Consider the following 14,769-nt stretch of genomic DNA (forward strand, 5'->3'; position numbering starts at 1 on the left):
AGGCTCAAAGAAGAAGAAGGTGGACTGTTCTTACACACTGTTAGAATGCTGAAAACACATATGCATGCTGTGTTACCTTCACCAGATGACTGCTGAATGTGTGGATGATGCACAGAAGGCTGGACACTGATGCAAACAACAGTTTCAGGGCTGGAAACTGCTGTAGACTGACCCTTCAGAGCTGGAATCTGCTGTGGACAGAAACGCTGAGGTGAAGAGAGGGCTGAGGACTGAAACGCATGGGAAACAGGGGCTTTGTACAGCTGGAACAGAAACACAGATGGACTGCTGTACGGCTGTGCAAAACGCAGGCTGCAACTGCTGAATCTGGCGTTGAACTGAGGATGAATGGTATGCTGAATCTGGGCCTGAACTGAGGCTGAATCAGGGCTGAATAGGGCTGGATTAGTCTTGGGCTGAAAGCAAGGAGGATGAGAGCTCTTAGCACAATGAAGACTGAATGAGGAAAAGAGGCTCTAGGCAAGCCTATTTATACTAACTGGAGGTTAGTCATTTAATAAAGTTAATATTTATAAATGCCCAATAATGCAAATAATGATAAATAAATACTAATAAATATGGAAAAAATACCAGATAAATCCCAATAAATTCCCTAAGGCTTTGGGGATGTTCTAAATGATGCACAGGCATATGTATGCATATTATGCAAGATGCAGAGTGCTTTCTGATGCAAACCCTAAGGCTTCTACTGACTCTACATGCATGAATGATTCTCTCCAAGTGGGTTAAGGGACTTGACTGACTGACTGACCCGCTAAGGCTGAGGAATGACCTACGTAGGTCGTGCCTGACTTATCCTGGACTGAGGATGTACAATGGGGTCACGGTGTACGACAAATATCATCCTATTGGGTTCTAAAGCTGTACAACTGTTGCACTTCTGATGATGAGTCATCTTGTCACCATGCATTGAGTGCAGAGTGCATGTGACACATATGCATATATGCATATACATATATGCATATACATATACATATGCATATATGCATAAGTATATGTATGTATATATATACATATGTATATATACATATGTATATATATACATATGCATATATGCATATATATATGTATGTATGTATGTATGCATATGTGTATATATATATATATATATATATATATATATGTATGTATGTATGTATGTATGTATGTATGTATGTATATATATGTATACATATGTATATATATATATATATGCAATGTACATGTATACATATGCATATGTATATACATATACATATATATATACATATATACATATGTATTGTAAAGCTTTTATAGCTTTATCAATATGATTAAGACTTAATTAACAAACATAAGACAAATGTTGATAGAAAGATTGAGATTGTTTGCATTGAGACAGGGGCCTTTTCTAAATAGAGGCCGAAAGGGTACAAGTGAAGAGACACATCCCTGGGAAGGGGTGTGGCTCTTGAGTCAATGGTTATGTCCTTTTGACTTAAGGGTGTGCCTTTTAATGAATAGACATGTCCTTTGATAATGACCCATGTGTAAGGGTGTGACCCTTCACAGGTGTCCTTTCAGTTAATAAGAGATTAATGAGTAATAAATAAGAGATTAAGAGAGTTAGTCACAATCGCGACATTCCCTCCCACTTAAAATAAGATCCAGGGGTAGTTGTTGAGCCTTTGGAAGAAATGATTGAATTGCTTCTGCATCCAAAGCTCTAGCTGCTAGATCCCATGTCATGGCATTATTGTTGACCATAACAATGGCTTGTCTAGAACACGGATGTCTTCAAGGGTTGTCGTAGATGAAGAAGAAATATCTTCCATATGCTTTTCTTTGCTTAGAAAGTTGTTCTCGGGACAAGTTATGTCCAAAGATTCATTTGCAGCGACTGAAGTCATGCTGCAAGAGTTTGTGTCTGATTTATCCTTTGCACCATTGAAGGTAAGGACCGGAGTCTTCATTTTTGAAGAAGAATCATCATTCACCATGGCGTCAGGTATCTGGTCAGAGGCAAAGACTCCGTTTTGCATGGGCGGTGACGAGGCTATTGCTTCTGCTTGGGTCACGGCAAGAAAAGGGGTTGTGGACATTGTATCTGTCACACATGTACCAGAATCTTCTGAATCTTCAGCTTTCTTAGCAGGTATTAAGGCTTCGAATGTAGAAGGGGGAGGTTGAGGTTGTTTGCGCCTCTTAGACCTCTCAAGGATCCTCTTGCACAACGTGAGAATGAGTAAGTCTTCAACACTGCCACCAAGAGCTTGCAAGGACTTGAATGTAGGGCATTGCTCGCGAGGGGAAACTTGTCCAACGTCGCGGCGCTCACAACCGAGTACTCGACTAGGGTCGGACACATGTGCCACTAAGTAAGCCCATCTTGATATGGCTGATTTCTTTCCAAGATGTGATCCTTTGGAAGCTCCATGTTGCTGCTTCTGTTGCTGATGATTCCAATAAGAAGTTGGTTGCTTAGAACCGTAACATTTCCAAGAATATCCATGCTGAGGCTTGCGTTGCTCGCACGAAGATACTTTGTGTCTAGTTGTCTCTGAAGAACCATGCTGAGGGTGAGAGAATTTTTGTTGAGAAACATGTTGAAGCTCATCGATACAAGCTTTTGGTTGTTGGTGGAACGTGGCTTCAAACCGCTGGAATGCAGCTTGTTGCTGTGAATGTCATAATAAATAGTTTTGCTGGAGAAGAAGCACCAAGGTCGTAGTCGTCAAGCCGCGGAAAACACCATCATAGACTGCAGGAGCCTAGCAATGAAGAAGGCTGCTTTCGAGGAAGGGAGGCGGCAGCAAGTTGGCGTGCAGAAGACCAAGGCAGGCGCCATTTCGTAGGAACCTGTAAGTGTATGGGTTTTTTTTTGTTTTTTTTTGAAAAGACGCCGGTGGGCTGTGTTCGCTTCCTTTTTTTTTTATTTTTTATAATGCGCTGAAGGCTGGCCGTTGGGTTCTGTCTTTTTTCTCTTTTTTCTTTTTTTTAATGCGCAGGTCGTTGGCTGGCCGTCTCTTCTTTTTTTCTTTTTCTTTTTTTTTTGTGTGCGCGCTGGTCAGCGGCGGCTGGGTTTCCTTGTGCTGGCAGGTGGCCGTTCGGTGTTGGCTGTCGGCTGCTTCACGTACGTATATAATAAGGCTTAATTATAAGCCTTAAGTTATAAGGCTTCTTGTTTTTTTTATTTTTTTGTGTGTAAAGGTGACGCGTCGCCGACTGGAAAGGGTGCGCCGTTTCGAAGGCCTGTACGTGTCGCCGACTGGATTCGAGGAGGTGCGCCTTTTCGAAGGGCTGGATCACGTTGCCGACTGGAGGGTGCGCTGCTTCGAAGGGTGTGCCACCAGCAAAGCGAAGAGGCGGGCAGTCGCTAGTCGGCTGGTGAACTGAGGGTCGGCCGCGCTGCATGTATCAACGAGGACTTAGGACCGGCAGCTGCTTCTAAGCAAGCAAGGGCTCACGCCTGCCAACACTACCACGCCGACCCTCCAAGACATTAAGTGAGTGCCCGTAGGTGTATCGCCACGGGTGGAACTCGCCTGGAGGGCGGCCATGCACGGAGGCCGAAGGGCAACAAGGACCCGTCTAGGCATGAGGCGTGAGGGCAGTGACTCTGGGTGCGCGAGGCGCGTTCACGGGACCACCGAGGGCACTGGCAGAGGGGGACGGCTGCAGGAACTCCATCGGGATGGGACGGGGAAAAAAAAAAATTTCAGCGAGACTTAATCTTTAGGCATGTGCTGCGGGTGAGAAGATCTTTCCTCCGCCTCCATACAACACCGAGAAGAGGAGTGGACGAGGGAGTGCCGCGGAGAGGGTGAGGGCTTCACAACCCACGGGCAGGAAAAAAATTGCTCTGATACCACTGTAAAGCTTTTCTAGCTTTATTAACATGATTAAGACTTAATTAACAAACATAAGACGAATGCTGATAGAAAGATTGAGATTGTTTGCATTGAGACAGGGGCCTTTCTTAAATAGAGGCCGAAAGGGTACAAGTGAAGAGACACATCCCTAGGAAGGGGTGTGGCTCTTGAGTCAATGGTTATGTCCTTTGGACTTAAGGGTGTGCCTTTTAATGAATAGACATGTCCTTTGATAGTGACCCATGTGTAAGGGTGTGACCCTTCACAGGTGTCCTTTCAGTTAATAAGAGATTAATGAGTAATTAAGGAGAGATTAAGAGAGTTAGTCACAATCGTGACATGTATATACATATATACATATGTACATATATAGATATGTACATATGTATATATATATATATATATATGTACATATGTACATATGTACATATGTACATATGTACATATATACATGTATATATATATATACATGTATATATATATATACATGTGTATATATGTACATATATACACATGTATATATATATATATATGTATATACATATATACACATGTATATATATATATATACATGTATATACATATATACATATGTATGTATATACATATATACACATGTATATATATATATATACATGTATATACATATATACATATGTATATATATACATATATACACATGTATACATATGTATACATGTATACATATATACACATGTATACATATATATACATGTATACATATACATGTATACATATATATACATGTATACATATATATACATATATATATACATGTGTATATATATATGTACATGTGTATATATATATGTACATATGTATATATGTATATATGTACATACATATGCATATGCATATGTATGTATATATGTATATATGTACATACATATGCATATGCATATGTATGTATATATGTATATATATATATACATATGCGTATATACATATGCTATGTATGTATGTGCAAATATATACATATACATATACATATGCATATGCATATGCGTATATGCATATGCATATGCGTATATGCATATGCATATGTATATGCATATGCATATGCATATGCATATGTATATATATATATATATATATATATATATATATATATATATATTTGCACATATATACATACATATATATATATATACATATACATACATACATACATACATATATACATACATGTATGTATATATGTATGTATGTATGTATGTATATGTATATATATATATATGTATGTATATATGTGCAAATATATACATACATACATACATACATACATACATATATACATACATGTATATATGTACATACATACATACATACATACATACATATATATATATATATATATATATATATATATATATATATATATATATATGTATGTATATACATACATATATATATATATATATATATATATATATGTATGTATATACATACATATATATATGTATATACATATGTATATAGCTAGAGAGAGAGAGAGAGAGAGAGAGAGAGAGAGAGAGAGAGCGTCTACGAAAGACCCAGTGGGCCTATGAGACCGAAGTGATACAATAATGTCCATGGCATGATGAGAGGGCCTATGTGACCAAAGTGATACAATAATGTCCATGGCATATCTCATCATGGAATGGAAAATAAAACAGAAAGAAAACATAATTCAAGTACGAGGAGCCTGTTTAAGGCCATAAAGTGCTTTACGCAATCTGTATACTTTATGCTCTGCACCTTTCTGAACAAATCTAGGAGGTTGTGATACATAAATCTCTTCCTACAAATCACCATTCAAAAAAGCAGTTTTGACATTCAATTGATGCACATTCCAACCTTTATGTGCAGCCAATGCAATAATAGTGCATATGGTAGTCATATAGGATGAAGGCGCAAACGTCTCCTCGTAGTCAATGCCCTCTTATTGCGCATACCCTTGGCGACTAAATGAGCCTTATAGCAATCAATTGAGCCATCAAGCTTGTGTTTCAATTTATACACCCACTTTGTGCTGATAGCACGCTTGCCTTCAGGCAAGTCACACAACTCCCATGTAGTATTCTTTTCGATGGAGGCCAACTCCGAATGCATGGCTATGACCCAATTATCATTCTCCAATGCATCAAAATGAGAAAGTGGCTCCTCATTACATGCGCTAGCAGCAAGAGCTGTGTCAACAAAATGAGATGCATGAGAGGCAGCGTGTGTACGACCTGGCATAAGTGTAGGCAGCTTGTTATCATGCAAGATGTCAATGAGCCAACGGGGAACTCTTTGGGTCGTGCACGAATGGCTGCATCCTCTTCAGCCAATGCGTCATCCATGGCATCTTGATCAAAGTGTGGCAGATCTGGAGCAATATGGGGAATGTTGGGTTGCTGATTTTTAGCAGCAACAGAAGGCTGATTTGGAGCTAAAGCAGGCTCAACAAGTTCAACACCTGTAGCAAATAATGACAGTAATGTACAAACATCAATTGAAAGCATGAAAGCATGTAAAGCATAGGTTGAGATGCATATTCATCAAAGATGACATCTTTGGACACAATAATCTTCCTGGTGGAAGGTACATACAGTGTGCATCCCTTGCTCTCACTGCTATATTTCAATGCTTTTGTTTCAAGTTTATGTCTCTACTGTGTTGGTACATGCACGTAAGCTAGCCATACCAAAACACACATATGAGTGACTACAGGGTTCAGCACATGGTTGGCGCACATGAACGCTTCAAGCTAAAATCTGGATGGCAAATCCTTGCTTTTAAGCATACATCTCGCCATTTCCATAAGTGTATGATTATGGCGCTTAGCCACACCATTCTGTTGTGGTGTATAAGGAGTAGTACACTGATGAGAAATACCATGTGACTGCATAAAAGCTGTAAACTCACGTGACAATATTCCCCCCCTCAATCTGAATGCAATGTCATGAGCTTATGGTTGCAAGCATTTTCAGCCATAGGGAGAAATTGATGAAAAGCTGAAAATGCATCTGATTTAGCTTTTCAAACCATACATCTAACAAAAATGATTGTAATCGTCAATGAAAGTTAGAAAGTACAAATGTCTAGCAAAAGATGGTGCCTTCATAGGGCCACATAGATCACTATGTAGGAGTTGCAATGGCGAAGTAGCCCACATGGTGCCATCTTTTGGAAAGGACTGACGATGCATCTTTCCCAATATACATCCCTCGCATACATTCTTGTGTGGGAGCTGCATAGGTGGCAACTCACGAACCATAGACTGACGTTGTAAACACATAAGAGAAGGGAAATTAAGGTGATCAAATCGAGCATGCCATAGCTCAGTGTCATGCATAACCTGTGATGTGGAAGCAACCATAGCATCATCAAAGAATCACTACTCTAGCAATGATAGATTTTGAGACTAACTTTTGCAAGTATTGAGATAGAAATAAGTTAACTCAGCACAGATACGTATACCCACAAATTCTTTGCAACCAGTACGTGCTTCATCATATATGCCCACATGGGATAGTTAGTCCTATCAAGCTTGTCCTCGAAAGAGAGCATCCCAAATACATCATTATTAGCCATGTCTCAATAGTAACTGACAATCTGTCCCAAGCTTGCTGCACAATGCACTGCAAACCCTCAATGTCCACTGAAAGGTAGGCTTCTGTGATGCCCAGTGATTCATTCACTAATGACAAGGACTTGCAAATGTATTGAGATGACAGAGTCAAGGGATAGAAAAGTTATCCAAATAGAGGCTTGATGACCAAAACAAACCCCAAAGATGGGTGTCACAATGTTGTATTTCGGTGCCGAGTGCATTCAGAGAGAGCACGAGGAATGCCATATTTAACCCAGGGCTCAATTCAGCTCTATTTTTGGAAAAGCTGAAACTTTGTAGGATCGATGGCCTAAACCGGCTCCGATTTAGGTGTGCTTTGGCTTGGGAGACTCGGCAAAGGATAAGGAACACAATTGTGCAAAAAAAAAAGATTTTTTTTTGTCTCAAATTTTGGCTTTGCAAAGGTGGCAGCAGTAGCCGTCAGAACTAGTGGCTTAGCTGGTGGAGGTGGCGCTAGCGGAAATCCCCAAGTCCGGAATTCATTTGGGGGTTTGTCAATTAGACGCTGAGCGAAGCCCTTGGTTCCGGCGACGCTGAGGAGCAAGTGGCGGAGCAGTTGACGATTGCAGGTGGTTGCTCCAGATCTGTGGAGTGGCATCCATATCTGAATGGGCAGGCAACCAGATTTGATTCAAGGGCCGACTGATGCATATCTGAACGGCAGGTATTGTAAATGGCCGGTAATCATGTGTAAAGCTTATGTTTTGAACAGATGCCCCACCAAAGCTTTGAACACCGTGAGGCCGTATGAGGCTTGAAATGGAAGGAAGCGAGTGGTGAATCATATGTGTCTGTTTGGTTGTTTAGCGTATGCTCTTGAGGCTGTATGAGGCTTGAAATGGAAGGAAGTGAGTGGTGAATCATATGTGTCTGTTTGGTTGTTTAGCGTATGCTCTTGTGCCATTGCAACACCGAAACAAGCTTTGAGACAAGGCCATGAAATGCATATAGTTCCGAAAGCAAAGAGTACCATTTGTATCAGCCTATGATGGGCAAGATAATAATCAGTCGGGATGTGGTTTTCGCTGAATACTCAAGGAAACCCTTGTTGGAATGCAAATCGCAGCCCATTGTGGGTCCACAAGATGTGTTTGATTCTTTGTTGCCTTTGTTCCAAAGTGGTGCACCAGACTTTGACCATGTGAATCAGCCTATTGAGGCTCAAACACCCAAAAATCATCAGCCTGAGTTACAACCCATTGATTAGTCAGATGATGATGATGCAGTGCCGAAGAACAAGCTGCTATCAGCAGGGAGGCCAAAGCGGCCCCAAAATGGCTGTTAGACACTTTGTGGAACAACAAATTGTCTGCTCCTCTACTTGGTAGAACAAGATCAACTACTCTCGCCATGCACAAGGCCATTTTGTTGATTAGGCACTCATAGCTGCATCATGCAATGAGGAACCTGTTGCTTTTGAAGATGCTTTAAAATGTGAGCATTGGATGGTTGTCGTGCAATCGGAAATTAATTTCATTCATAAAAATGGCACTTGGGAGTTCTGTGACTTGCCCACAGGCAAGCGTGTGATAGACACTAAGTGGGTTTACAAGCTTAAATACAAATCAAATGGTAGCATTGATCGCTACAAGGCAAGGGTATGCCCAAAAGCAAGGAATTGAATATGAAGAAACCTTTGCGCCCACTTCACGTATGACTATCATACGTTGTGTCATTGCATTAGTAGCACACTTTCATTGGCAAGTGCATCAGTTGGATGTCAAATAACTTTTCTGAATGGGGATTTATAGGAAGAAGTGTATGTCACCCAACCCTCGGGTTTTGTTCAGAAGGGTTCAGAGGGCAAGGTATGCCGTTTGAGTAAGGCCTTGTGTGGTTTGAAGTAGGCACCATAGGCATGGTACCAAAAAATTCATGCCCATTCGATTGCTGTTGGTTTCAACAATAGCCCGACAGAGAGCACACTTTACGTTCGCAATGTTGGTGAGGATTGGATTATTCTTATACTTTATGTGGATGACATGCTTTTGACCAGTCCCAATGAGGAGCAAATTGCAGCCCTCAAGGCTGACTTGTAGCGCTCATTTGATGTGACTGATCTAGGATTTTTACACTATTTTCTCAGCATATAGTTTGTATCAGTTGATGGGTCTCTTATCATGCATCATTCCAAGTACATTGGACAGCTTCTTCAGAGGTTTCAATATGAAGATTGCAAGCCTGTTTCTACACCTTTAGAAACCGGATTCAAGTTATCACTGGAGGATGATGGAGAACCATTTGATGCCTCTCTTTATCAATAGGCTGTGGGATGCTTAATTTACTTGTGCAATACTCGGCCGGATATTCAGTTTGGGGTATCTCAGTTGAGCCAATTTATGCACAGCCCGGCACAAAGTATTGGCAAGCTGTGAAACACGACTTTCGTTATCTCAAAGGCACTCAAACATTGGGTCTCTTCTATGGCAGAGGCTCGTCATCTTCCTTGCATGCTTTGATAGAGAACGATTGGGCTGGTTGTTATGACACAAGAGTGTCCGCTAGTGGCAACTGTTTCATCCTTCGTGGATCATGTATATCATGGCTCAACAAGAAATAGCCTACTATGGCCACTTCTAGCTGTGAGGCTGAGTACAGGGCAGCATATATAACTACAGTTGAACATGTATGGCTCAGACACCTATTGGTTGATCTACGTGTGGGAAAACACTCCACTACTATCTACACTGACAATTAGAGTGCAATGGCAGTTGCGAGGAATTCAGTTTTTCATGCTCACGCGAAGCATATTGAGGTGCATTATCATTATGCCAGGGAAAGGCTCCATGTTGGTGAGATCAACATGGTGTGTGTATCTACATAGGACAACGTGGCAGATTTGTTTACGAAAGCTCTTCCGAGAGAAAAGTTTGAAGTCTTCTGTAAAGCTTTAGGTTTACTATCATTTGGGGATTGATCTGCTATTCCTTGTATACGTTCACATCATTCACTCCAGAGGGGTTTATTACATGTGTTATGTATACCTCGTGGTCATTCTAGTGTGAATAGGCTTTTACACATGGGCACTCTTGACCTCCTTGCTGGGAAGGGTTTTTTCCCGTGTGACCACCCTCTTAGGTGGTGGTACTTGAGTACCCTAGAGCATATTGTACTTTCACTTCTCATTTTTGCTTATCTAGAAGAACTGTTCCAGCTCTCTTGCTCTCGTGTCTCAAGCTGTGTGCGCACGTGTGTGAGTTTGGTCCCCCTCAACCCAACATGCTTGTGCGCATGTGTGCAAAGTTTTTTGTTCCAAAAAAAGAGAAGATTTAGGCTGCAAAACCTACTTTGTGTCTGTCAATCAGGCTGCAAAACCTGCAATAAGTTTTTTCTTAAATGTTGATGCAGGTCTATGAAGAAGGGGATGGCCTTCAAGGACTATGGGAAGCTGTAAAACGTGGGAAATCTTTGGTGGGAAGATTTTGATTATCTTTGGAATATATATATTTATTTTGCACTTTTCCAAACATAATTGTGAGCTCTTGTGCCTGTGGTCTGGTCGTAAAAGCAGACATGCACTGCATGCCGAGAATATGGAGCCACTCTAGGTTGCCGTGTGAAGACATGCCGGCGCAGCTTTCATTATCCTTGTGCAGATGAGCTGGCGAGTCAGCTTCGTTGTCGAATGTGGGATGGAGTTCAGTTTCCGATAGCTTGTCGTGGTCACCGGCATGTACTAGAGTCGTGCCCAAATGCAAAGGAGAAGCCACCTGATTTGAAGAAATGGAGATTCAGAGGTTTTGTACCAAGGAGAAAACCTGATTTGGCATCGGGAGCACTCTTGCTAACGGATCAAAGTAAGAGTAAAAACCTGTCTTTGTTTTTGCGGTTGTTGCATTATTAAGGTCACCTGATTTTGTAGAAAGAGGCAAGGCCATGGCATGCATTTCATGCAGGTGTTATCATCACACTGATGCTAAGGTAAAGTGGTGTGTTTGTCCTGCAGTTGTGTAGATTTCAAGCATGAAATATGGTGGATATTAGTCAGTGTGTATTTTAGTCATAGTGTATTTTATATTGTGGATATTATTCAGTGTGTATTTTATATGGTGCATATTAGTCATAGTGTATTTTATACGAATGAATGGTCAATATTCAATATGGTTTGCATTTCGATTGCAAAATGAGGGATTTTAAATTAGTGTAAGTTTTCATAATAAAGGGGTATCAAAACCCTATAGTGGATACAATCAAGTGAGCCAAAAGTTTTATCTGCACATAGATGGAACACACAAGTAGGGTTTTTAACCATAGAGCTGATTGGTTAGTCCTAGGAGGAAGGGCTAGGACTCAATGATCACATTAGATCAGATAATGTAAACGTGTATGGTCATGTACATTATAAAGATCCCATCAATATCTTTTTGGTCCTTTAATTGAATTTTGAAGTTAATTTTGCTTAAACTTGGCTTAGGATGTGCAGCAAGAGTAGCCCGGTTTGTGGGTCTGTGTACATCTCTCAAAAAAGGATTTGTGAAAGCTGTCATTGGAGGAACTCTACTGAATGATACTGTTACTGCTTGCAGAACATCATTGCCCTGGCCACCTGCTAGCTGTTCCAGTAGATCAGTAATGAGAGGAAGAGGAAACTAGCTTGCTGTAAGATTATTTTGTTTTCAATGTTTGCAAGAGTAAGGCTCTTTGTCAACTCTCACCTCCAAAATCTTTAAACATACACCAAAAGGCCTCTCCTAATCACAGTTGACACTCAGCTGATGAAACTCACCCTCAGCTGACACAGAATGATTGGATTTTGCCTCCAAAATGTGAACTCTTGGCCCTAGGCAGAAATTTGTTGTTCTGGCCTCACAAAGTGTTCTCCATTGTCAGTCCACTTCCTACTCTTAGTTCAGGACTCCTCTGCACCAGTCTACTACCCTCAACTAACACTTCTCTATCTCACTTCTGACTATACAATCTAAGACAAACCTAGCTGTCGGAATATAGAGTAAACTGACCTAGAAGACTCAGCTAGATCAGAAACTTCCTTACACTTATCTACTCACATCCTCAAGGCCTCATACACCTCTAAACTTGCAAGGATGTCACACCATAGGTGCTCTGTTGACTGCAGCTGACCCACAGCTGCCTCCAAATGATTGTCCAGCTGATGTAGATATTCTCTCCTTTTGTCCAAATAGCTCCTCTATACACACCAAACACTCAATCCAAGCCAAGACCTAACCCTGTGGACACCGCTGAGACTGAAATCTAACTGTAGGCTGCCATAGAAACCCATCAGACCACAAATCTTTATGACTACTAATAGTTGACCTCTCTAACTATCAGTGGACTCATATACTCTTCTCTCAAGCTCAATCAAGCCAGGGTAAGGTCTCACTTCCTTCACCTGACCATATTGAAGCTCAGCTAACTAGCGGATGGTTCTGTACCTACTCAATTGATTCCAACTCAAAATCAGTTCCCGTCTTTAGACTGACTCACACATGTGATCTCTCACTAAGGACTCAATCACACATCACACTACCATTAGTAGAACATCAAAGCAAAGAGACTTTGTATCCAGATACAGTTGATACCACCCCAACTCAGATTTCTTCATATTTACTAAACAGCAATGTCCCAACAACCCTGGGACCTGGGCTCCAAGAAAAGAAGAAAAATCACAGTAGATTCAAGAATTCCCCTCAGATAGGTCCTGACACCCGTGCTTACCAGCTTCTATTACAGTAGCTATAATCGAAGATAATTAGACGAGATCAAGTTTCTAAACGGAAGGGTTACACAGAGAACCCAGGAACACTCCTTGACCAATCCTTTGTTCTTCAGCACCTTCTACTCTGATCCACAAACAACTTCTCTTACATTGCGCTGCACCACTTCTCTGAAATTTTCACAACAAACAGGTCATCTAGCTTACTACCCTCAATACTGAAAAAGAAACTGCAGAAGACACACTTCTCTGCTGTCTCCTCTTTAGTGGTCTCTCAAGACCACCACCTTTCCTCTCTGGTCATTCCTTTCCATCACTTTTCCTCTCTCCTGATCAAAATACCACCCTCCCTCCCCCCGTTCTCCTTGAACCAATGTCACCATTATCCTTCCTTCTAGACACTCCGCCCTTCTCCCATCGTGGTCGCCATCCTCTTTATATTTTGGATTCACACACCTATGTTTTCCCTTGGTTGCCACATGTTCTTTGTCACCGTGGATTCATACCACACTATCATACACACACTCCGTACATACATACATCGTGTTTGTGAGGGCTGAGATTTCCCCTCACAATGTGGCACTACATGAGGGTGGATTAGTCTAAACCCTAGTGGGGGTAGATGTGTGACATAAGGCATGTGCCCTACTGGCGCCCCAATAGGTGCTCTAGCCATGTGGGCATTAGGTGTAGCTGATCTTGTAGTAGGAGCCGGTAGCCCACTTACTCTATGGAGGGGATGTATCGTGGGTGCACTAGAATAAGATGTGACCCCTCTAGGAATGGTCAAACTAGATATGCCAGGCACAAGGGGCTCCATGTGTGAAGTGGTATTGGCTACCATAATAACCGTGGGCATGTGGCTCAGAGGAAATTCCCCGTCACTCCTAGGTGCCATAGTTGATGCAATGCCATCCAATCGAGGAGGTAGTGAATAGGTATTATCTTGGGCGGGGGCAGCTTTGGGATCTAAGAAAATTAAGCTCATGCTAGTCTTCCCTTGAGTCCCTATAGCATGGTCTTGTGGGTTAGAGGATGTGGGTTGGTCCATGGTTTAGTTAGGTGATACTACAAAAGTAGAATCTGCTGGGCTCACAGGAGGTGTTACCATTCATTTAGGAGAAATTTGGACTCATTTTTGGGCCCTCTAAGAAGTGCCAAGTCATCATTCTATTGAAAAAGGGAGCTTATGGATAACTCTACTCTTCGTACCTCAAAACTATATCATGTAACCTATCATTGGAAAGATCTCAATGAGAGGATTCTAACGCACTGACCTCCGACAAATTTGGACTTCATATGCTCAAGTTATGGCCATCCCACCAAAAAGTAATCTCAAAAGTTTCGGAAGCCTCATCCTCATTGGTCCTCATGGAATATTCCCTGGAATCCCCAAGGGCTTAAAAGGTCCAAAATTGAGTCCAAGTTTTCCCTAATGTGGCTCATTGTGGGAGTCCTTGCTTTGGACGTCCCAACTTGTGCCATGGGTCTTTTGGATTTATAGATACAATCACAGATACCTTGCAATCATTCCTCCTCTGTTGTGGCTCCGGATATGGATTGGACAATCCCTTCACAACTAACACCATGCGCTTGGCCTGTGGCAAAATCCACAAGAGGCT

The 14,769-nt window shown here is 41.4% G+C and overlaps 1 protein-coding gene across 4 annotated transcripts in view; it reads left to right on the plus strand.

The window, feature by feature from the left end:
* The window catches only part of LOC147603767 (uncharacterized), a 92,844-nt gene that overhangs the window by 50,162 nt on the left and 27,913 nt on the right, over positions 1 to 14,769 (plus strand). For all 4 annotated transcript variants that reach the window (XM_086796096.1, XM_086796095.1, XM_086796098.1 and 1 more), the window contains 2 exons: positions 10,822 to 10,884; positions 10,985 to 11,270. In XM_086796096.1, coding sequence (XP_086652222.1) covers positions 10,822 to 10,884; positions 10,985 to 11,270 — 349 coding nt within the window. The remainder of the gene's footprint in view (positions 1 to 10,821; positions 10,885 to 10,984; positions 11,271 to 14,769) is intronic.

The sequence above is a fragment of the Cibotium barometz genome, chromosome 63 (assembly GCF_041138505.1).
Source record: "Cibotium barometz isolate CiBa-2024 chromosome 63, ASM4113850v1, whole genome shotgun sequence".
Lineage (NCBI taxonomy): Eukaryota > Viridiplantae > Streptophyta > Polypodiopsida > Cyatheales > Cibotiaceae > Cibotium > Cibotium barometz.